This window comes from Lineus longissimus, chromosome 2 (genome assembly GCF_910592395.1).
Source record: "Lineus longissimus chromosome 2, tnLinLong1.2, whole genome shotgun sequence".
NCBI lineage: Eukaryota > Metazoa > Nemertea > Pilidiophora > Heteronemertea > Lineidae > Lineus > Lineus longissimus.
Genome location: NC_088309.1, coordinates 3638856 through 3659412, shown reverse-complemented (window position 1 = coordinate 3659412; position 20557 = coordinate 3638856). Strand labels below are relative to the sequence as shown.

Below are 20557 nucleotides of genomic sequence, written 5' to 3'. Positions count from 1 at the left end.
CAAAAATGATGTTGTGTTCATCTGATAATATAATGGGTCTTAAAGCATGATTGCATCACAAATTGAAAATGATGCACTACAGTTTTGTCCTGTAGATAGCAGTCATGCGAATTATGCAAAATTGATCTGTGCGTGCACTACAAAGGAACTCAAAGTTTAATGCATATGATGTCCAAGTCGCAGTGTCCGAGTTACCAGATGAACGCGTGTTATTTTGGTAAAGCTACCAATAAGCGCACATTTTGGCTTTTTTGTGATGCAGACATTTTCTCAGGCATCTTCCAGGTGCCACTGCCTCGGTAAGACGGAGGACTTTCCTTGAATTCACACTATTTAGATAAGATTCTTGACAAGCTGGGGCATTGATTCTCCCGCGTGCTATTGACCAAGATGATAAGAGGATGTCTGCGAAAGTGCGGCAAATTGTGTTTTGTGGATCCAGAGCCAGGCAGTGGTTATTCAATTATCGATGAACGGATAGGATGACTGGCCTCGGCTTGCGTTAGTTGTAAAATACATGTGATGATGATAGTCAAGAAATTAACCAGGTTTAGAGTTACATCTTGATGCTCATACGTGTGCTCAAATGGTTTTCGGATAATTTCCCCAACCCAGCATAATCAGAATTCGCTTAATGAACAATGCATCAAACAATTCCCATGCCTGGCTTGCAATTTACCTATGGACTCTCTCTTAGATTATTCAGAGAGCATCTTCTCCGAACGAAGAGCTCTTCTCGAACCAACACGTAATCATAAACGGAAGCAGTGGGTTCGTGGCATTCTTGCAGTGAAGCATGCATCAGATCAATGCCTTGGCCCTCAATTAGTACGGTATGGCAATGACACAACGAAGGTCTGGCCATCGAACGTGAGAAAATTTGGTAACCGAAGAGAGGAATAAACCCTTTGGAGGTGTTATTGCAGCTTTGACCAAATCATGATTCGCCCAATTTAAGTATAACACGCACCTTCCACATGCATGATTCGAGGTCGGTTGGATCTTATTTGACTCCCATTAAGAAGAAGCCACATGACGCTTAAATGTAAATGATGACATATTGGTTTATCTAGAAAGAAACATTTCTTATTTCTCAAAGAAGTACATGTACATGTACGTGCAAAACATATTCTACTTGATATTAACTTCAGCACGATAGCTAGACACACGGTAAAAGAATTATAAGGTATATGTCAAAAAATATCAGTACATATCAGAGAGATACCATTTTTTCCGAATATGACATGATGATATTTGACGTAATAGTCTAAAGAACTCGCAAAAAATCAAGGTAAACTGGCTTAAATTTCAGGATGGTGACAATTCCTGAGTGTCTTTATTTGGTTGTTTTTACAACCGATATGAAAAAGATAGATAGAATTATTGGCTGTAATAAGCTCCCCCAATATGTTGGGAGTGTTGCTTTGGATTCGAATCTCAATCAACATCAGTCTGGTGCCCACATTAAATGAAAAGTACAAAAATTGATTTGGTCAATGTTGGCAAGAAAATCACCTAATTGGGTTTTGAGGAAAAGAACACTGAGTCAAAACCTGCGACCTTCTGCTTTTTCCTAAAACTAGAAAATGTATGACCGACATCAATCATTTGGTTTCTTGTGTGTTTTTCCGTCTTTCGTATTAAGCGAGCTTTGGTCTCGCCAAACTTGGTTTCTTTCACATCGGTGATGATCACAACTGTTACCGCATATTGGTGGATGTCTGTGCACACCCATCAAGATATTTACGCCAGTATGGATTGAAACCCTTCAATAAGGATGATATCTTAATAGATAGTTTTCCCCCCTCTATCATCAAGACGTTTAAAACATTGAGACCGTTAATACCCATTCATTTATTTCTCTATAGAACATATTCGATGGGGAGTCAGTAACACTTTGATGACCATGTATAGGAAGCGAACGATTATCTTCTGTAGCGGTACCCGATCCTTCTTGTTATTATTTTGTGTAGCTCTTATCCAGATTCTTACATTCGGCTTCTCTTCTATTTTTGTACTTACAATTACCAGCTACCCGCCTCTTATATATAATCAATGTCATCCTCTTAATATGCTTTGATGCTGCTAATACACGACGCAACTAATATAATTCCATGTTTTACTGTCTTTGTGGACAAGTGGAATAAATAAAAGATTACTTGTAATTAAGGAACGATGTTATGGGCAGGTTTAATGGACCGAGCATGGTTTGAGTACAGTACAGTAGCGAACTAGCTTTGTTCATGCATTGATTGAACAAAATGCAAGCCTATCGGCGTCAGGTTCACGTTCACAATGAATTTTCGGCGACCCCGAAGAGGTTTTTCAGAGAATTGAAAACCCCGCCCCAACCCCCTCTTTTTTATGTGTGTATGCGTTACACTTGATGTTTTCAAATATTGTGACCCACAAGAAACTTCTCACAAATGAATGGGCTCTTCGATGGCCATTTTCAGACCCTCTGTGGCCATTTCCGACATACTCAAATGACTACAGTGACATTTACCGGCCTGAAAGGTTACGACCTAACCTCAATATTGTTCTTTCGTCTTTCAAAATTGAACACTGAACGTCAATCCTTCGACAACGTTAGCTAAAAAAACATTCATATCACACACCAAAAAAAAAAAAGTTCGATTTTAGACAGTTACCATGCTAAAACAAGACCTTTAAAAATTACCTCCAAATCCTGAAATAGATAGGAAAGTGGTTGTAGCAAGTATGACTGCGGGAGTGATCACTTGTGCCCTAAACCAATATGTGGGCCTACTTCGATCAGTAGAATATGTATTATGTGGTCGATCAATTTCTATAGAAGGCCTAGGAATCTTCAATTAATTATTGTATGAAGGACCTGAGGGCTGCGCTGGTCATTCTGAACCCTTAACATGGAATAGACGCAAATGCTAGGGAGGGAGAAGAACATGATGGCATATACAATTAGACACTGTTGGAGTTGCCAACCCATCCCGATAATTGTGTAATCTTGAATGCGACGAACGACAATGCGCTTACTCATCTAAGGAGGCTTGGCTATAGTATTCAGAAACGGTCTACGAGCCTTGAATCTGAAGTATTTATATATGACAGATAAGGGTAACGTCCGCATTAGAAGGTTAACGACCGGAAGGTTTCGCCGAGCATCATCTCACTTATAGAAAAGGCCATGAGGCCAATAAAATTAGTTAACAGGTTTCTCGTCAGCTGCCCGTATGTGATTTTGGCCCCGTTTCAACGCCTCCCCACAACCCCCAAAAACGCCATGATTTTGTATATCGACAGGTGCCTTTCTGTGACCAATGAGAGTACCGTTGATGAAAATATGTTCAGTGTATAATGTATAGAAATCCCACATCAAATTTTTCAAAAACGCCCAATGATAAACGAGTGAGTACATTCTATATATTTGACTTGACCAGGCCTGTGAATAAGTCAGCATGCACATGTACATGCAGTTTAAATTTGCTTAAAGTGATACTATGATGTGATTTACAACTTTGCGGAAATACGTCCGTTTTTAATTGTTGATCACAAATGTAAAGCTCAAATTTTCCATTTTTGATTCGATTTATTATAAAATCGCTCAATGTAAACCACCGCGACCGCGAAAATGTTCATGTTGTGACGTCATCAACGAAAACGGCATTGAAGCGAGCCGTCCGGGCGGGATTAAACCATCAATTTCTAGAAAATGTGCATTTCGATTCGAAAACCTTACCGATTTATGAGAAAGTGACGTAGTCATTTGTCAAAAACAGCTAAAACATTATATGGTGAAATTTGACACGAGTTACCCTACGCAAAGCCCAACTGCAACGCCACATATCATATTCTGCGAAAAATTAAGCCATGGCATGTTTTGTCGCGTGGTCGTTATGCACTGTCGGCAAACTGCATATTTCTTAAGGCTGACGTTCTGATCTACATTGTACTTTCGAGTCATCTATTATGTAGAACACTATACCAGTCACCAGTTTCCCCTATACCAAGGTTGCAGTGTCTTTGTCACGTTTTTCCTCGTTCTAACGGTGTCGCTGTCAGCAAATCGACAAGGCTGACAGTGACTTCTCCGAACAGGATAGTTAAACATCGTTATAGATATAAAACTGCTGGGGGCATAGTTTTGTATTCATATGTTCCCTAAAACGGTTTAGTAAGACATTATTTCAGTACCAGCGTTGTGCCTATTATCCACGAGAATCTATGATTGACATTCACCAGCGGCAAGTCGGCATGCATTTCCCTGATTAAAGATATGAAATCATTATAATACTCTAATGCACACTTCACTAGAACGGAATGTAACCGTAGGCCTCCTGCAAGGGTGGGAGTCTGTGCTCTGGTAAACAAAGGACTGACACCCAACCTTAAAATTGGCATTCCGGCTTTGTTTTGGAAGATTTCTTATTACTTTATAAATTTCAATTCCTGGCCTAAATGGCAGTACCTAAGGTCAACCCTGCTTTGTTATAAAACGCCATGCAGCTATCGGTACTGTTCTCTCACTCTCTTTGGGAACACCTGGGCTGCAGCGACAACTGGCAATGTACAAGTAAACCAAGCCGCCATGTTCAGAGCGGTAATGAAGACTGCAGGAGAACATGATATCAGGCAGGTTTTTTCTCACTCAATACAGACTAGGAGCCTTCGAATGACCCGGCTGCTATATGAGTTAGGTGAGACACCTACTGACCCCCAAGTTACTCGGTTGACGATACTCTATACTGTCATAACGTTAGTGCCATCCGCATCGGTCAAAAGCTAATGTAATAGGACTCATTGCTAGGGCTGTTTTTGAGATGCACTATCCGAAAAAAACATCCAGTCCAATTATCTGCGTACACTTGTCAATGCAAAGTTGCACTACCCCCTACACAAGTATAAAAACTGCATAGCATGTGCATGTATAATGACGATCCTGCTCAACTATTCCTGGGACTACTTTTGCTAATCAGCCAGATTACTTTTTTTATCTTTCCGTTTTCGGCTGATATCCCACTATATTTACCTGCAATATTTGTGTTTACTAGTGTTTACTATCAGAAATTGCTCTCTGCAAATAAATTCTACCTTCCCCGGGCTTTTTCGGTATCGGTTTCTGATAAACAATCCACAGACTCTCCTGGACAGGCCGAGACTAGCTATACCCAAAGCTCCTACAACGTATAGTGTTCCAGACCCAGGCTTATGTTCACGCCAATTAAACCAACTCAGTTGTTTCTTAAATCTTTACTGGCCTTGGTTCATTATTTAAGTTTCCTGCTGTCTTCCTATACATATCAGTCAATCATGGGATATACTTGTTGGAGGAAGTAGTCTTCTCGTGTGATGCTTTCAGTTCGAACGGTTTGTGTTTCACTTGCGCACATGATGGATTCAGTCGGCGGGAGCTCTTGAAGAGCGCTGCACCTGAGATCACTCTGCCCTGGATGTGTGCTAAACTTTGGAGGAAAGAAAGCACTGTATTGCGTTCACGGCCCCTTCCCTTATCCAATGGGACTACATTTGCTGCGCTTTTTTCCTTGGATTTATGATGGTGCAGTGAAACCGTCCTATAGCTATAGCTACAAGGACGACAACAACTTTGGAGTAACGATAGCATTGTTGCAATCTGCTCGCTTGCTCTACGTAGTGTTTCTCGTTCCAAAGTCGTGTTGTGTCTCTCGTTACATATAGTTCGTGGTACCTTCATCGGCCCTACTGAGGTCTTTCAGCATGTATAGTTGTAACTCCGCTGACTCAGTCTTCATGGATGAGGCCTTTTAGTGAAGTCGACAACATCAGTTTTCCCTTCATATAAATAACGACGTGCTAACTTTAACGGAAATATGCTGGAACACGCTACGCCCACAAACACACTGATATCCAAGAACACTTTTCGTTTGCAAATCTGCTAAGCCTTCATTGATGGGACCAACAGCCTAATCGTTTTCGTGTGTTGTTCTTGTTCATGATTTGATCAATCCATGTTCGCTGTATAAATCATGGATGGAAGAGTGCTTGGAACAACGACAATTCCATCGACAAGAACCGATGTGCTGGACAGGAACATGTTGAACGTGACGGAATGTCTTTATCGAAGGACAACGGATTTCGACGCCATTGCGTTGACCCTGTACATCACCAAAGTCTACATGATGCCCGTTCTGGCCCTGCTCGGATTCATAGGGAACAGCCTTTCTTTCGTCGTATTAACCAAGGAAATGAGATCCACGCCTACGGCATTTCTGCTGAAGGCTTTAGCAGTTGCAGATAACGCTGTCCTTACCGTTTACTTATGTTTTTTCTCTATCAGTTGTGTGTACGAGTATACAGGGCACTTCCTCCCGTATAAAAAGTACTTCGAGATGACTAAAAGCTACTCCTGGGCCCTGTTATGGTTTACCAAGGTAATATCAGTGTACCTTGTTGTAGCTGTTACTGTTGAACGATTTATCGCAGTCTGTCGTCCTCATAAAGCAAGGACGTGGTGCAAAATAAAAAACGCCAGGACTGCTGTCGGGTGTATTTGTATGTTTTCTTTGATATACAACCTGCCTAAGTGTTTTTCGTGGGAGACAGCTTTAAGATACGATCCGTGTTTAGAGGAGACAGTGCCAATTGGGATTGACACAGCTTTAGGGAAGAACCAATATTTCAACACGTTCTACAAAGTCATTCTCTATATCATGACAGTATTCATCATTCCACTGACAACTATTCTTGCTTTGAATTATCAACTGATCAAAGCGATAACGGTAGGTGGACATCGGGGCAATCTTCGCAAAAGGAGACACACAAATTACGATGCCATCACTAAGCGAGTTGTGGCAGTATGTGGTGTTTTTCTTATTCTCGAGCTTCCAGCCGTCCTAATGAATATCTTGGAAATAATTGCTTATATTGATGGACAAGTCAAAGGCTACCAGCCGCTTTATCTTGTTTCGGAGACCACCAATGGTCTTATCCACCTCGCCTATACGTTTTCTGCCTTAAATTCATGCGTAAATTTCTACATATACTTTTTAACAGGCAACCAATTTCGGCGGACTCTGAAATGGATGTTGTTAGGTCATTCGAATGGGATGGATAAAAGTGCTCCAAATAACCATACCCTTGAAACAGGTGTTAGTGTGCACAGATAAGAACCAATATTTTCATTCGAATCCAAACTTTGTAAATATGGAAATACATTGTATGTGTTATGCAACTACGTGTTATGCAACCGTGTTATGCGATGAACTCGAGTGAACTGTGGACATGGTCACAGTAGAGATCCGAACGAAAGAAATAAAGAAAAAAACACAAGCGTGGATGGATGTGAATTATCTAATGATGTAGTTGGTGATTTCCTCTAAAAGTCTCATTACCGAAAGCTGCAATTTAAGTCAACGTGCCGTCAATACCGACACAGCTCCTAAGGGAAATGATTGTACCCATTAATTTGCATAGGCCGCAAAAGATAATGACGTGGCACTGCCAAAGTAAGCAAGTACCATCATTATCATTACCGCGGCGTCGCAACCCTTTTGGATTATTTTACCGGAGGTATGGAGTCCACTACAGGCTACGGTCCACCTATGCGGGATGGCATAGACACTCAGGAACAAGCGATAATACTGTGATCACTCAGTTTGTGAATTATATTTACAGGTACCTACTGTGTGATGCTACTATTTATTCATCGGTTTCGTTTGCGGGATTTTTTATTTTCGTGATTACCATATTTTACAGAATAATCTTCTGTTAGAATAACAGACATTAATATAGCTGTATTACATGATGTGACAACTTTCTGTGAGCATCACGTTATAACATCTTGACTGGTGGTATACACGGCTGGTGGTCACACATGAGGACACGGAAGATTTTCCTGACTTGGGGGCGCTTTACCCAACAGATGGCGGCTTAAACTATCAATAAGTGAAGAGATGAAATAACTGCAGTTCTCACTATCAATGATATCAAGAATTGATAAAGGCTAATGGAATTACCGTAAGGCCAAAAGCCTATCCTCTATTGAAAGGGCAGTCACTGAAATCAAGCTGGTATTTTGCATTACTTTAATGGAAAGATATAATCAAGAAGAACAAAACGATTAGGGCATTTCGCCACAGTGTGAATTCCTTTCCACCGCGCTATAGGGCGTGATAGTGGGTGGGTATCTGCATACCAATGAGGGGTTTTAAGGCCCCATCAAAGTACAACTTACTTCTATTTATACTTACTTTTCAGCACTATTGAATTAGTCGAATAACTTGAGGCATGTACTTTTTGTGTAAGTAATCATGCACCACCTTGCGATGGGCAACACTGAAGTATATCCAAAAGTGTACAAATGATACGCAGCCATGTCTCTAGCTAGATTTGCCGCTAGAGCAAAGGCACATGAAGATAATGGACCGATTACCCAATCAATCGAACGCCACACCAGCCCATTATCACTCATCAGTGAGTGCTGTTAGTAGACTCTTTCTGAATCTTAATGAGTTCTGTTCATGAAAATTCATTGCACAGGGATGGTTCTGGTATGTATGCGTGATATGAGTAAATAAATCAAAAGAACTAACAGTTTCGTACAGTCACTTTTATTTTAAAAAATATACTCTTCATGCACAGGCGTATAAACCAGAATGTGTTTGAACTAAGTAAATTACATGCATTTGCATCCCCATCGAAGTATGTACAAGGTATGATTCTGTGAACTTTTAACATACAGTTATTGTCATTTGCATGAGAATCAATTCGTTCACACTAGTCTTTTCATCGTAATCTATTTGTGCATATGGACATCATCGACGACGCAACTCGGACTGTATACTGGATGTATCTTCGTTATGTGCTGCAATAGACACTCCTTAGCGACAAAGGAGAGGCCGCAGATTGGACAGGACTGAGGCCGGACGGCGGGGTGAGTAAGCTGATGTTTGGTCAAGGATGTCACGTTCAGGAACGGCTTCTGGCAGGTGCTGCAGTGGTAGTAAGATTCTCGACGGTGGAGCTTGAGATGGGTGGCCATAGTCTTCTCGGTGGCGAACATCGCATGGCAGACCTGGCACTCGTAGTGTTTCCCTCGGACGTTATGGACGCGGGAGTGACTCTGGAGACCGGATCGGCTGGTGAAGTCACGACGACAGACGCGACACTGGTAGGACAGCCTCTCTTGTTTCTTTTGATGGGCGCTCATCACAAGACCATGGAAGTTGTAACTCGACCTTCTCTTGTCGTTCTTTGGAATTTTCAGGACTCGCGACAGCTTGGGTGTTTCCTGGACGGGCGGCTGCCTAGGCGATTGTGGAACAGGCGACAGTTTAGGTTGTGGTTCGACGATACGAAGAATCTCGGTGACGGTTGCAGTGACAGATGGCGTCTCGGTGGATTCAGGTGGCTGACGCGTCTCCCTCGGCTGTTCGTCTTCGGGGCCCCAAGTCTCGACCTCGTCATCGGGGTGTATCAGGGAGTGTCTTGTCTCGTCCATCCCCGATAAAAACTGCAACCGTGGTGTTGCATCCCACGTCAACTCGCGGAACTCGCGTAACATAGTTCTGGGGTTGGAGCCAAAGGAGAGGCGTTTCTTGGCCCCGCTGGAGGGAGAGTCAGCATCCCTGAAATGGAAACAACAGGTCAGGAGATACAAATAATAGAAGAATATAAATTGCCTTCCCAATAATGTGCTAACTTTTTTCTACAATTAAATTCTCAATCACATTTAAATTCTCAGATTAATAACACCAAAGTCAAGTCCACCAAGTCCACCAAATACATTGGTTCAGTCAGGTTATTTAGGTTGATTGCGAAATGCCAATTATCTCTTATTTTCTCAAGATAATTACCGGTATCTATTAGGCGGATTACCTTTTGTGTCTTGAACGTGTAATACCAGAATATCTTATCTTAGCGGCATGCAGGTTTTGAACTTACCACAGTTTGCCATAGCACGCCTTGACTTGTTTGGACAATTGCATGCTTTCCATCACTGCTTGATGAGACATCTGAAAATACAAAAAATCGTCAATCATACTTGTTATAGGTGTACACAGTATGTTTTTGTATCGAAACGATGAATAAAATATGATACATGTGTCTTATATTATTATCTAGAACCACATTATATTGTCAGCTACAGGCATATCGGGTATAGTAAAAAACGCACAGAACGTGTTTTATGTCAGGTATACACTATACTATATTTGCACCAGAATTCCATCAGACTATACATGTACAACCCTAAATTGGAAAACCGAAACATTACCTTAGATTCTCTAGCAATTAGGTTGAGAAAGAAGGTCGAGCAGCAGTATTTGAGGAAAGAAGATAGTAGATCCAGCGAAATTTGTAGTTGATGATTTCGTGAGGCTGGTATACCTTTCACGGTAGACTTCGAGGTGTTAATGATTTGTTGCCAGGACTTCTCGCCTTTTTGTCCTCAGATCTCTCGCAGACAAACATAGCAATCAGCCAATCAAAATCGTGAAATAAGTTTACTCGAAAAGCGATGACACTTTGAGCAGGCAATTAGCACGACTGCTTGATGTACCGCATGGAAGCGCGGTCCGCGCAATCGCGTCTTCCTTCTCATTACGCGCCTCCATCTATGATTGGCTGATGGCGTTTTTCCTCGCGCACGCTGATTGGCTAAAACTATTCATGTGACCAATTAGTCGTCGTCCTGACGTTTCCTTTGCATTCGCATCGATCTGATTTTGATAATTACCAATCAATACGACACGCCACTGCAGTTAAAATTCACGATTTTCGGAATTCACTCCGCCCTTTCATGCGGACTTGACGTCACCAGGCAACATCAGTTTTTTTGACCCATCACATGACATTAGTGTCTGTCCAATCAGATACGGAAATTCATGATGATATTGGCATTATAAGCCCTTCTCCAGCGATAGTTCCACGCAGTGTCGTTGATACGATATGTTTCCGGCTGTTTACTTGGCCAACCAGAGTCTTTCAAATATATTTGAAAGACTCTGGCCATCCAAACGTTCTATTTGCTGTAGGATTTCAAGTTCTAGCCAAAATGGCGGTATGGTCAACCCTTAAGTTGTGATCAGATCGGCTAACAATGAAACCGTGGTGACATTGTCGTATTGTTTCTTGATTAACAAATCGTGCTGGTAAGAAAATATGGCTTCTGTGACCCATTTCACCTCGCCGACGTGTAATAAAGGCGATCAGTTCATTATTGCACACTTTGTGATATCCTGTTTTGATATTATCCAGCATTCTCTAGGTTTCCCTGCCTAATGACCGCTCGTTCTTGATACGGCGCATGGCATTGATATTGCCGCGTCCTGCGAGTGGGGAGTATTATACCAGAGTTTTATAACATGATACTTATTTTCTGAGCGAGTTGGATGTGTCTTGACGCTCGACTGGTTTACTTGGACGTATAATGTACATTGTAGTTAATGACAGCACTGGGTTCCTTTTTATCTTTTGGAATCATAAATTTACTTCAGGCCCCGTCTGGAATTATAAACAACTGACAGCACGGGATAGTGAATGACAATATGCACTCAAAGACATTTGAAAGTATGACATCATGGAGATCCTTTACTGTAATTAATGTTGACACATAGTTCATTTACCGATTTATGCAATTGAATAATTTTCTGTGATCTCAAGTTTCTGTCTATCGTTGACGTAATGTCTTTTGGAACGGAAACACCGTCATCAATAGCCAACAACGTTACAGACTGTCTTTATCCACGGATTACCGAATTCAACACCATGTCGTGGATTTCTTATGTGACGAAAGTCTATTTGATGCCAGTACTAGCTGTATTCGGATTAATCGGTAACAGCCTTTCGTTTGTCATTTTGAGCAGAGAGATGAAACCAACTTTCACGACAGTTCTTTTGAAAGCTTTAGCAGTGGCGGATAACGCTGTCCTCGTTACATATGTTTCATATTTCTCATTCAGCAGCGTGTACGTGTTCACTGGAAATTTCCTTTCATATTTCAAATTTCACGAGGAGACCAAGCGCTTTTCCTGGGCTTTACTCTGGTTTACAAAAACAGTATCAGTATACGTCGTAGTGTGTGTAACATTCGAACGTTTCATTGCCGTTTGTCGCCCTCACCGAGTAAGGGCGTGGTGCAAAATAAAACACGCTAGGATAACAGTGGGCTGTATCTGCCTATTTTCCTTCGTATACAACTTACCTAAATGTTTCTTGTTCGAAACAGTTCATAAATACGACCCATGTTTACAGGAGGATGTTCCGGTTGCTGTCGTTACTGCCTTAGGAAGGAACAAATATTTCAATACCCTATATACGGTCTTTCTTTATATCGTCCTGGTGTTTATTATTCCACTGACCATGATACTCATTTTGAACTACCGCCTCATTAAGTCTATCAAACAAGGAAACCAAACCAACAATCGAAATCAAAGAGGACGGACGAATTACGACCTAATTACGAAACGGGTTGTGGTAGTATGCTGCGTCTTCATTATTCTGGAGCTCCCAGCTATAGTAATGAACGTTCTGGAGCTCAGTGCTTACATTGAGGGGCTGGTTAATGGACCCCGGTTACTTCAGCTTGTATCAAAAACTGCTACTGCTCTTCTCCATCTTTCATATATGTTTTCAACCATGAACTCCTGCGTGAATTTCTACATATACTTTTTAACGAGTAATGGTTTTCGTCGTGTATTGAAGAGGTGCTCACATTTAGAAAGTAGTACGGTATGACATGTGTTTGAATGCTGAAATCCACATGGCAGCCGGGCACTGGCAAGACTTTATGGCGCGGTATGGTGTTCCGACCAATCTGCAGATAAAACCAATCATCGTAGCTAAACTTTACAAGCCCGTTGGCTTCGAGGGTCGCAGCTAGTGAGGCTGATCAAGTGCAAGACGAAACGGCTAGGCTGTGCGTCAAATATAAAGGGAGCTAAAGGCTAGCTGCTTCCAACAACGTGCGAACGGGAAGAAATACGTTTTGGAGGGACGCCGTCCTTATGGTTTATGACCTCATTCAATCTCGTAAATCGTCGATGGGAATCTTTATGTCAATGAATTACTTGCAGGAATGCCACAATAGCCTCAAATGACCCGAATATGTAGATTTGATTGTGGAGATGAAATGGCCGATACATCAGATCCTGCATGACCCAAATCACCCCTGACTGTACCCAGTACATGTATATAAATTATACGATCGCTGGAAATAGGACATTGGTTGTCAGACAGTACACTTGCCAAAACATCAGCTGGTATCGTTATCAACTTATCATGGCATAATCAGTAACATTATCGAATTACAAAATTGAGCAGACTACGGCTTTACGGGCTGCGTGGACAACGTGACAAGTACCTGCTAAGTCGGAGAGGCACGTTATAGTATTTCACTGGTGAGTAGAGTAGAGCCCATTCGTGCATGAGTTATGACATATTATATAGAATCATGCACATATGACATTATCCACCAGAATACAATAGGGCCCGACCGTTTTTTCAACTTCTACCCGGTGTAAAAGGAATGGACGTCCTATACATGCTTCCCGAAATTGGTGGCTTGCATTGGAACTAACTTTTTTCCCCTTGTCCGTCATTAAAGGCATTCAAGTGTGTTGGTCAACCATGACTATCTCCTTTGTCCCTCCACCATAAGGCCTAGTTTCCCCTTATGACATCACTATTTCGGACACTCAGCGCCCCATTTCTGGAAAGGTGTATAGGAATGCAGGACCCCATACAATGGGTGATATGAATAAAGACTAGCAAATGATTTTATCTAAAACTCCATGTACAATTACACTAGGCCTTTCTGTACAAAATTGAAGTGAAAGCATTTGCTAGACTTTATTCATATCAGCCAATAGCTGTGTATTGCAAACGAACGTGGTTGATGGATTGGTTAGGGTTAGTTACATAATCTTCAACAAAGGAACTCGGCGACTCTATTCACTTTAACCAAAGGCCGGAACTAAAGCTGTATTCTCACTGAATCCGATCTGAAGTCGTTCTCCGTAAAACGTCCGACGAAAAACGTTTTAGCAAAAACGCACAGGCCACACTAGATTTTAAAAGCGTTCTCAAAGCGTCTTCAAAACGTTTTGAGCGGGTCACACTGAAGTCGTTTTGGTTGTAAGTTGACTGGTTGACACCTCATCCAGTATAGCAAACTCCTCATTCGCCAAAATGTTCCGTGAACCTGTCCCAGAACGTTGCAAATTTGCTTTCGTTTTGTTATAATCATGCTTTGGGGCCTTGATCTTGCGGCGACACTGTTCAGGAGTGCGCTCCCACCCCTGATCAGACATGAGCTCAGCCAGCCTGGCGTAAATAGGAGTATTTCTATGAACGTTTTGCATCTGCCCCTTTACGTCCTCGTCCCTCCACAAGCCCAGGAGGGCAAGAACTTCAATCCTGGCCCACACATTACCTCTCCCAGGCATTTTAAGCGAAGCAAGCACAAAATAAATGAAATGTCAGATACACGCAGCATCCAGGCTTCAGAACGGAAGTAAAGTAAAGTAAAAATCAATAATGCGCATGCGTACAACGCATTGATAGCACCACATTCAAAACGCCACAGAACTGTTTTAGCTGAAACGGTTTCAAGACGACTTGAAAGCGCATCATGAACCGTTCTCGTTAAAACGGTTTCAAAACGTTTGAAGGACCCTCTAGTGTGGCACCCAAAACCGTTTTAAAGACATGAAACGTTTTCAAGACGTTTTAAATGCCCAGTGAGAACACAGCTTTAGATTCCGGGGGGGACTTGCATTTCTTTTACACCGGCACGAAATATGTACGATGTAGGACAAGAGTCTGGTAAATTCGCTACCCGGCTTCCTGCATGCAACATCCGAATACTGTTGTTTGGGGAACGCTAAAAATTCATCATGATTTTGATCATGATGGATGTATCTGCCCTTTTTTATCTCGGCAAAGTGACCATACCTTTGTTTACAGTGTTGTAGCTTGTACCCAAGTATATGAGCAAGGAGCACCTTGCGATGCCAAATGGGCCAATAGGACACAATGTATGAGAGATGTGATATCAACATGCCAGTAGGCCCTACTAGTGGGACTAACTAGAAACGACCAACTCATCTCAGCAATTATCACCGGCGGTCCCCCTTTGACCGTAATAATGATCCCATTATCATATATACATGTACACCATCAATTGAATACATGGAAATGTGTTCAAAAAAATTATGTATGCTTGTTCTAGATTTTATGCAACTGCGAAACCTTACCGAGAATTGTCGAGCGGATGACCTCGGTAATGTTCGTACTAATCGTTCATTCCATATTTATCGGTTTATCACTGATGAAAGTTATTGGTATATTTTTTCCAAAAATGATTTCTCGCGAAGAGCATAGTAGGTAGTTTTCGCAAATCCCCGAAACGCTGGCTAACCCCAACGCCTATATCCCATTGTTCGAGCTCCTGATCACGATGCCGACTAATGGGATGGGATGGGCGTTCGCGATTTGCGAAAACTCACCATTGCACGGCAACGCGTTCATTAGCTGTCCTTTGAGAATTGGTAACTGAAACATTTTCCTGGCGTTGTTATATGTAGCTTGGTAATTGAGAATATCATGCCGGTGCGTTTGGCTTCTTTTTATGATACATCCGCTTCTCATCAACCGCACTAGGGGGAATTTGAACTACCTAGTAATACCTGCCAACACCGAAAGAAGTTTTGACGCCACGCCGAATGCAGCGGGAAAGCGACTTAGTGGAGTTGAGCTTTTAATCTCTTCCCTTTTCGTATATTTCCAGACAAAGAGCTGCGTTACCAAATTGACGATGAGTCGACGGCAGAAACGAGAAGACAAGAAGAAAGATTTTGAGGTGGTTCATCTTGATGACCTTGGCGAGAGTTCACCAGACGCACATGATGATCAAGCAGGTGATGAGAATTTGTGCCAGAACATGCTTATCTATAACAAGGACATCGATGACATGCTAGATGACCTCGACGATGACTCGGGATCAGATTATGGTCCAGTCCATACATATAATACTACACCACACAGTTCAATATACTGGCAGGCACAGCCAGCTTCGTCAAGGTACACATCGTATGAACAGAACTACCAAGACAGAATAAGAGAACACAGTAGTGATGATGAGTTTCCTGGGCTACGAGGGATGGTAGCTTCCCGTGTTCATGACGATGATATATGTGCTGACAGTGCGAGCCGTCCAAGTAGCTCTACGGATGACGACAACCAAAGCGAGACACGTAGCTCCCTTGATGATCATTTTGTCTCTATAAAAAGGGTTCGAAGACCGACGTCGAACGCTGATAAGAAGAAGAAGAAGAAGATGGCAAAGCCTGGCGATGAACCTGTGCCTTCCGTTAAGTTCGCTGCTGGTTCAAGTCCCAAGACCATCGATGTGGTACGATCACGACAAGAACCGATACCTATTCCATCGTCGCCAACTGAGCCAGGCAAGTCATATGTCTCTGATGATGACAGAGTCGGCGTACCACAAGCACCACTAGTGCCAGGAGTACCACTGCCACCACCCCCAGAACCACCAGCGCCAGGAGAACCACCACCACCACCACCACCGCCGCCGCCGCAGCCGTCGCCGCCGCCGTCGCCACTTTCACCACTGCCTCGTGAGCCGTTGCCGACACTCATGGGTTCGCACAGGCCACCAACACGGAGAAGAGATGACGAACCATTGTTCCCATTCAGAACTATGCCTTCACCACCAACTCAGCCGGGAAATGTAGGTTTCGGCGAGGATGACTTAGTAGGCATACCAAGTTCGCCACCTCCAAATCAACCAATGCCGGTACTCATGGGAACAAGAGCACCAATGAGCGCACCTGCACCAATATCACAGCATGCTCGAGGCATCCACAAGTCCCAAAAATTGAGCATGATTAAAGCACTACTTGAAAAAGGAAAGAAGGGAGCGGAGGAAGTTTTCGATATCCTGATTCGTTCCGTTAAGTTAGACAAGACTGACGCTACCATGCGAATTCTGAAGGCTCTTAAACAGAGTAAGGAAGACCTCTGCGATGCAAAATATCGAGAGAAGGAGAGCACGGCTTCTCTGTTACACGTCGCGCTGCTGTACCAGAGGACATACCTTTGCAAAATGTTGATTGGTCAATATCCCGGTTTGCTCAAAGGAAAGTACACCTCTGATGATTATCGGAACCAGACTTGTTTCCACATCGCTGCGGCAAATGACGAATATGGAGAAATAATCCGTTTTATGTTGAAAAATCTGCCTGACACAGAGGTGAGGCGAGAGTTGCTCAACACTGTCGCCGACGGAAGTTACTTCGTTGAGGAGAGACCAGAGGCAGCAACTTGTCTGTCAGCCGCCGCATGGACGGGCCAGGTTCACATGATCGGCATATTGGTAGATGCGGGGGCGGACCTACATCTCCGCAGCATTGATGGTGACACTCTCTTACATTTCATCATCTATCTGTCAACAGCAGGTCTCAACTTGCAGAAGGCAAAGGCTTGCATCCAGGAAGTCTATACTTGGTGCGACGTATGGTGGGCCCGTTACAACAACAAAACTGCTCAGTCACGATCGGCAGGACAGAGTGATCAGATGCGTTTCGATGGGTTTTGTCATCTGCTAAGCCTCCGGAATGATTCTGGGTTAATTCCAGTAGCACTTGCCGTCAGCATCCACTCTCCCTTGACGCCCTTCCTCCTGAGTTTCGAACCCATCTACAAACGACCACAGTCCAAATTCGGAGCGGTTGCCTGGGCATCATACGATGTCACGGACATCTTGAGTTACAAACCAGATCAAGGTGGGACCTTTAAACGATATGATTGCAGCTCGGTGTTCCATATTCTGGCTCACACAAAGCGAGTTCTGGCAAGGTCCGATGACGACGTCAAACAGAAAGATATCGCAGAGTTGGAACCGATCAATTCGGCAATAGAGATGAAATGGTCTGTCTACAGGTGGCTGTATATACTCTGGTGCCTCATCCATGCCACCTACATGATCACATTAACCACTGTTGTCCTCGACTTGCACAAGAACAAACCAAACGAGAGTGTCACTCTGTCTTACCAGCATCCAACCACAGAGGCACCTATCAACATTTCGACGAACTTTGTCGTTTCCAACAACGATGTAAATACAGCACTTTTCGGAGTTTTCCTAGTTATTCCTGCGTTTTACGTCATCTTCGAAGTGGTGGACTTGCTCGTCTGCTTGCTTGGTTTTGGGGTTCCAAATCGGAGTAAAAGCGGTCTTAAGAGAAAGAATAAGGACAAACGCCTGGTTTCCTATCTCATAAACAACTGCACAATCACTGGCAATGCGCCGTATCGTCTGCTAGCATTCAGTTTTGCTTTCTGTATGTTCACATGGTATGGAATGTTCTCGTGCGGAAACGCCAGCTGCGACATACCCCTGTCCTTGGCATTGATTCTTGGCTGGATTTTCATGCTGAATTTCACACGCGCTTGCCGTCACGTCTGCCGGTTCTCCATCATGATCCAGAAGATGTTCTTCCGCGACTTCCTCTACTTCATTACAGTCTACATGTTCATCCTGATCGCGTTCTCCTCCGCGCTACACCTGGTTCTCTCGCCTGGCCCTAGTGTAGGAAATACCGTCATGGGCCTTCTTAACATCGTTACAAACGCCGGCGACGCGGAAGGGGAAGGAGAGCTGACTCAAAAACACTACGCAGCCGCTGTGCTGAGTATGTACGCCATCTTGTCTGTCATCCTTCTCCTGAACATGCTGATCGCCATGATGAATACATCGTACGAATCCGTGAAAAGCTCCAAGATGAATCTGTGGCGGTACCAGCAACTGTCCATTCTCCTGCTTCTGGAGAGGCGCTTCATCTGGTGGGGTTGGCTCTGCAGGAAGTCACAGTCAGAGACAAAGAGGTTCACGCTACCTTGGTCTGGCGGGGGACAGCACCAAAGAGTATTCCTTGACGTCACGGAGGATAAAATGAAGTCATAATTTGAAACTCGACAGCTTCAGATAACAACCTGTTAGAAAATAATAACAAGAAGTACATGTATATTCACATACCCCAGAAAACTATTAGCCATTCCGATAGCTTTTCAGACCATTACTTATTTGTGCTTGCTGCTTGCTGCGTGCCGCGTGCTATCTCTGATCGAATGCGTGTACATTTACATTAAACGGACGAAACAAGCTCTGTCCGATTGGTTGCAAGAGGACATGTTTGGAGAAGGAGGAGGCTTTCGTGCACATAAAAATATTGATTAGGGTTTTGTAGCAAATCATATGATAACTTGAAATTTCATCGTTAATGGGAGAGTATACTCCAGTCTGTAAAAATGTGTACAATGTCTTATAATTGAAGTCTTCATTTGAAATTTGACACCGATGGCAACAGTCTGTTTGATAATAATTATTTACGGTCGATTACCTAACCTGTACCTCTTAAAATTATTAGCCATATAGCCAGTAGCTATTCAAGATCATGTTAAGTAGTATATGTGCTTGTTGTTTGTTTTGTCCTCCTGATGAGTAATCATAAAGGGACTTGTATGGACAAGGAGGCTTTCGTGCAGAGAAACTCATTGATGCGTCATGTAGCCATGATTTGCCACCACTAATTTCTCGAGGAACACTGATGAAATCCAGTCAATTACATAAACTTGACATCGTTAAAGGTTAGAATTATTTCCGGCATCATGAACACTACGCAATGCTTGGGTGACATTATGTGTTCGACATGAGAGTTTCGCATTACCTTGGACAATTGAACTACTATCGTCATCCTCCGACAGCTAACTTCCTGTAAAGATAACAATGAAAGCAGCCGCTGGTGCAATGTTTCTTTTCATTTGCACCACAGATTGATCTCACGGCCGATATTTCGCACCTGATGTAACAAAGTAGCCAGTCTGTATTTATTGCGAGGTTACATTAGTGGTTCACTCTCACCTTCCGGACTGTACATGCACACAAATGATCCTTGAGATATTGAAAGCTTTTGTGGCTGATTCCAGGTTAAGAGATCACCAGATTAACGCCCAGGCTCTGTCTTTTGTTTGCTTTGTAAAGAGTTCTGATCGAAGATCGTGTACCCGAACAATACAAACTGAAGTACACACAGATTCCAGGCTTTCGGGCGAGTCACTCCGTGGAATGGTTGGAATCGGCGCAAGGAGACCGAGGCCGATCGATATTGACTATGTGTTCAGTGCTCGTATGCCAATAGGCCTATGCGTTCTGAATCTAGATTTATCACTTCATGTCTTTTCGACGATTTCATCAGCCTGAAGTTGGTCGCTTTTTCCTTCTTTTCGATTCTCAACTCTATAACCTATTCCTGATTCTCAATTCAAGATCATTAGTGGGTTAGAGTTTGTTATCAAATGGAATGAATACCTGTGTTTTTGCAACTGTGCCAGGCCAACCAAACAATGACCGTCCCAGGATCAGAAAGAAGTACCGCGGCCGGGTAGTTGAGAAAAAGAATGAGTAGAATCGATGAATAGGAAATAAGTAGACAACTCGTCCTGATGGCGGGAGGTGTCTCCCCGATAAATCATTTCATTCCTTGCACGAAAGAGAGCTCTGTAATAAAATAACTGAATA

General features: G+C 42.9%; 3 protein-coding genes across 3 annotated transcripts; 2 read left to right on the top strand and 1 right to left on the bottom strand.

The window, feature by feature from the left end:
* Positions 1-5479: 5479 nt before the first annotated feature.
* Positions 5480-8512, top strand: LOC135483532 (FMRFamide peptide receptor frpr-18-like). The gene has a single exon (XM_064764500.1). The coding sequence runs from the start codon at positions 5985-5987 to the stop codon at positions 7122-7124; it is 1140 nt and encodes a 379-aa protein (XP_064620570.1). The 5' UTR covers positions 5480-5984; the 3' UTR covers positions 7125-8512.
* Positions 8513-8752: 240 nt separating this feature from the next.
* LOC135483952 (zinc finger and SCAN domain-containing protein 32-like) lies at positions 8753-14402 on the bottom strand. Its single transcript, XM_064765027.1, has 3 exons — positions 14076-14402; positions 9901-9971; positions 8753-9584 (listed from the first exon to the last, which is right to left on the bottom strand). Exons 1-3 carry the CDS (start codon positions 14400-14402, stop codon positions 8753-8755), a joined length of 1230 nt encoding a protein of 409 aa, XP_064621097.1.
* Positions 13188-20557, top strand: LOC135502096 (transient receptor potential cation channel subfamily V member 5-like). Its single transcript, XM_064794659.1, has 2 exons — positions 13188-13355; positions 15746-20557. Exon 2 carries the CDS (start codon positions 15773-15775, stop codon positions 18941-18943), a length of 3171 nt encoding a protein of 1056 aa, XP_064650729.1. The 5' UTR covers positions 13188-13355; positions 15746-15772; the 3' UTR covers positions 18944-20557.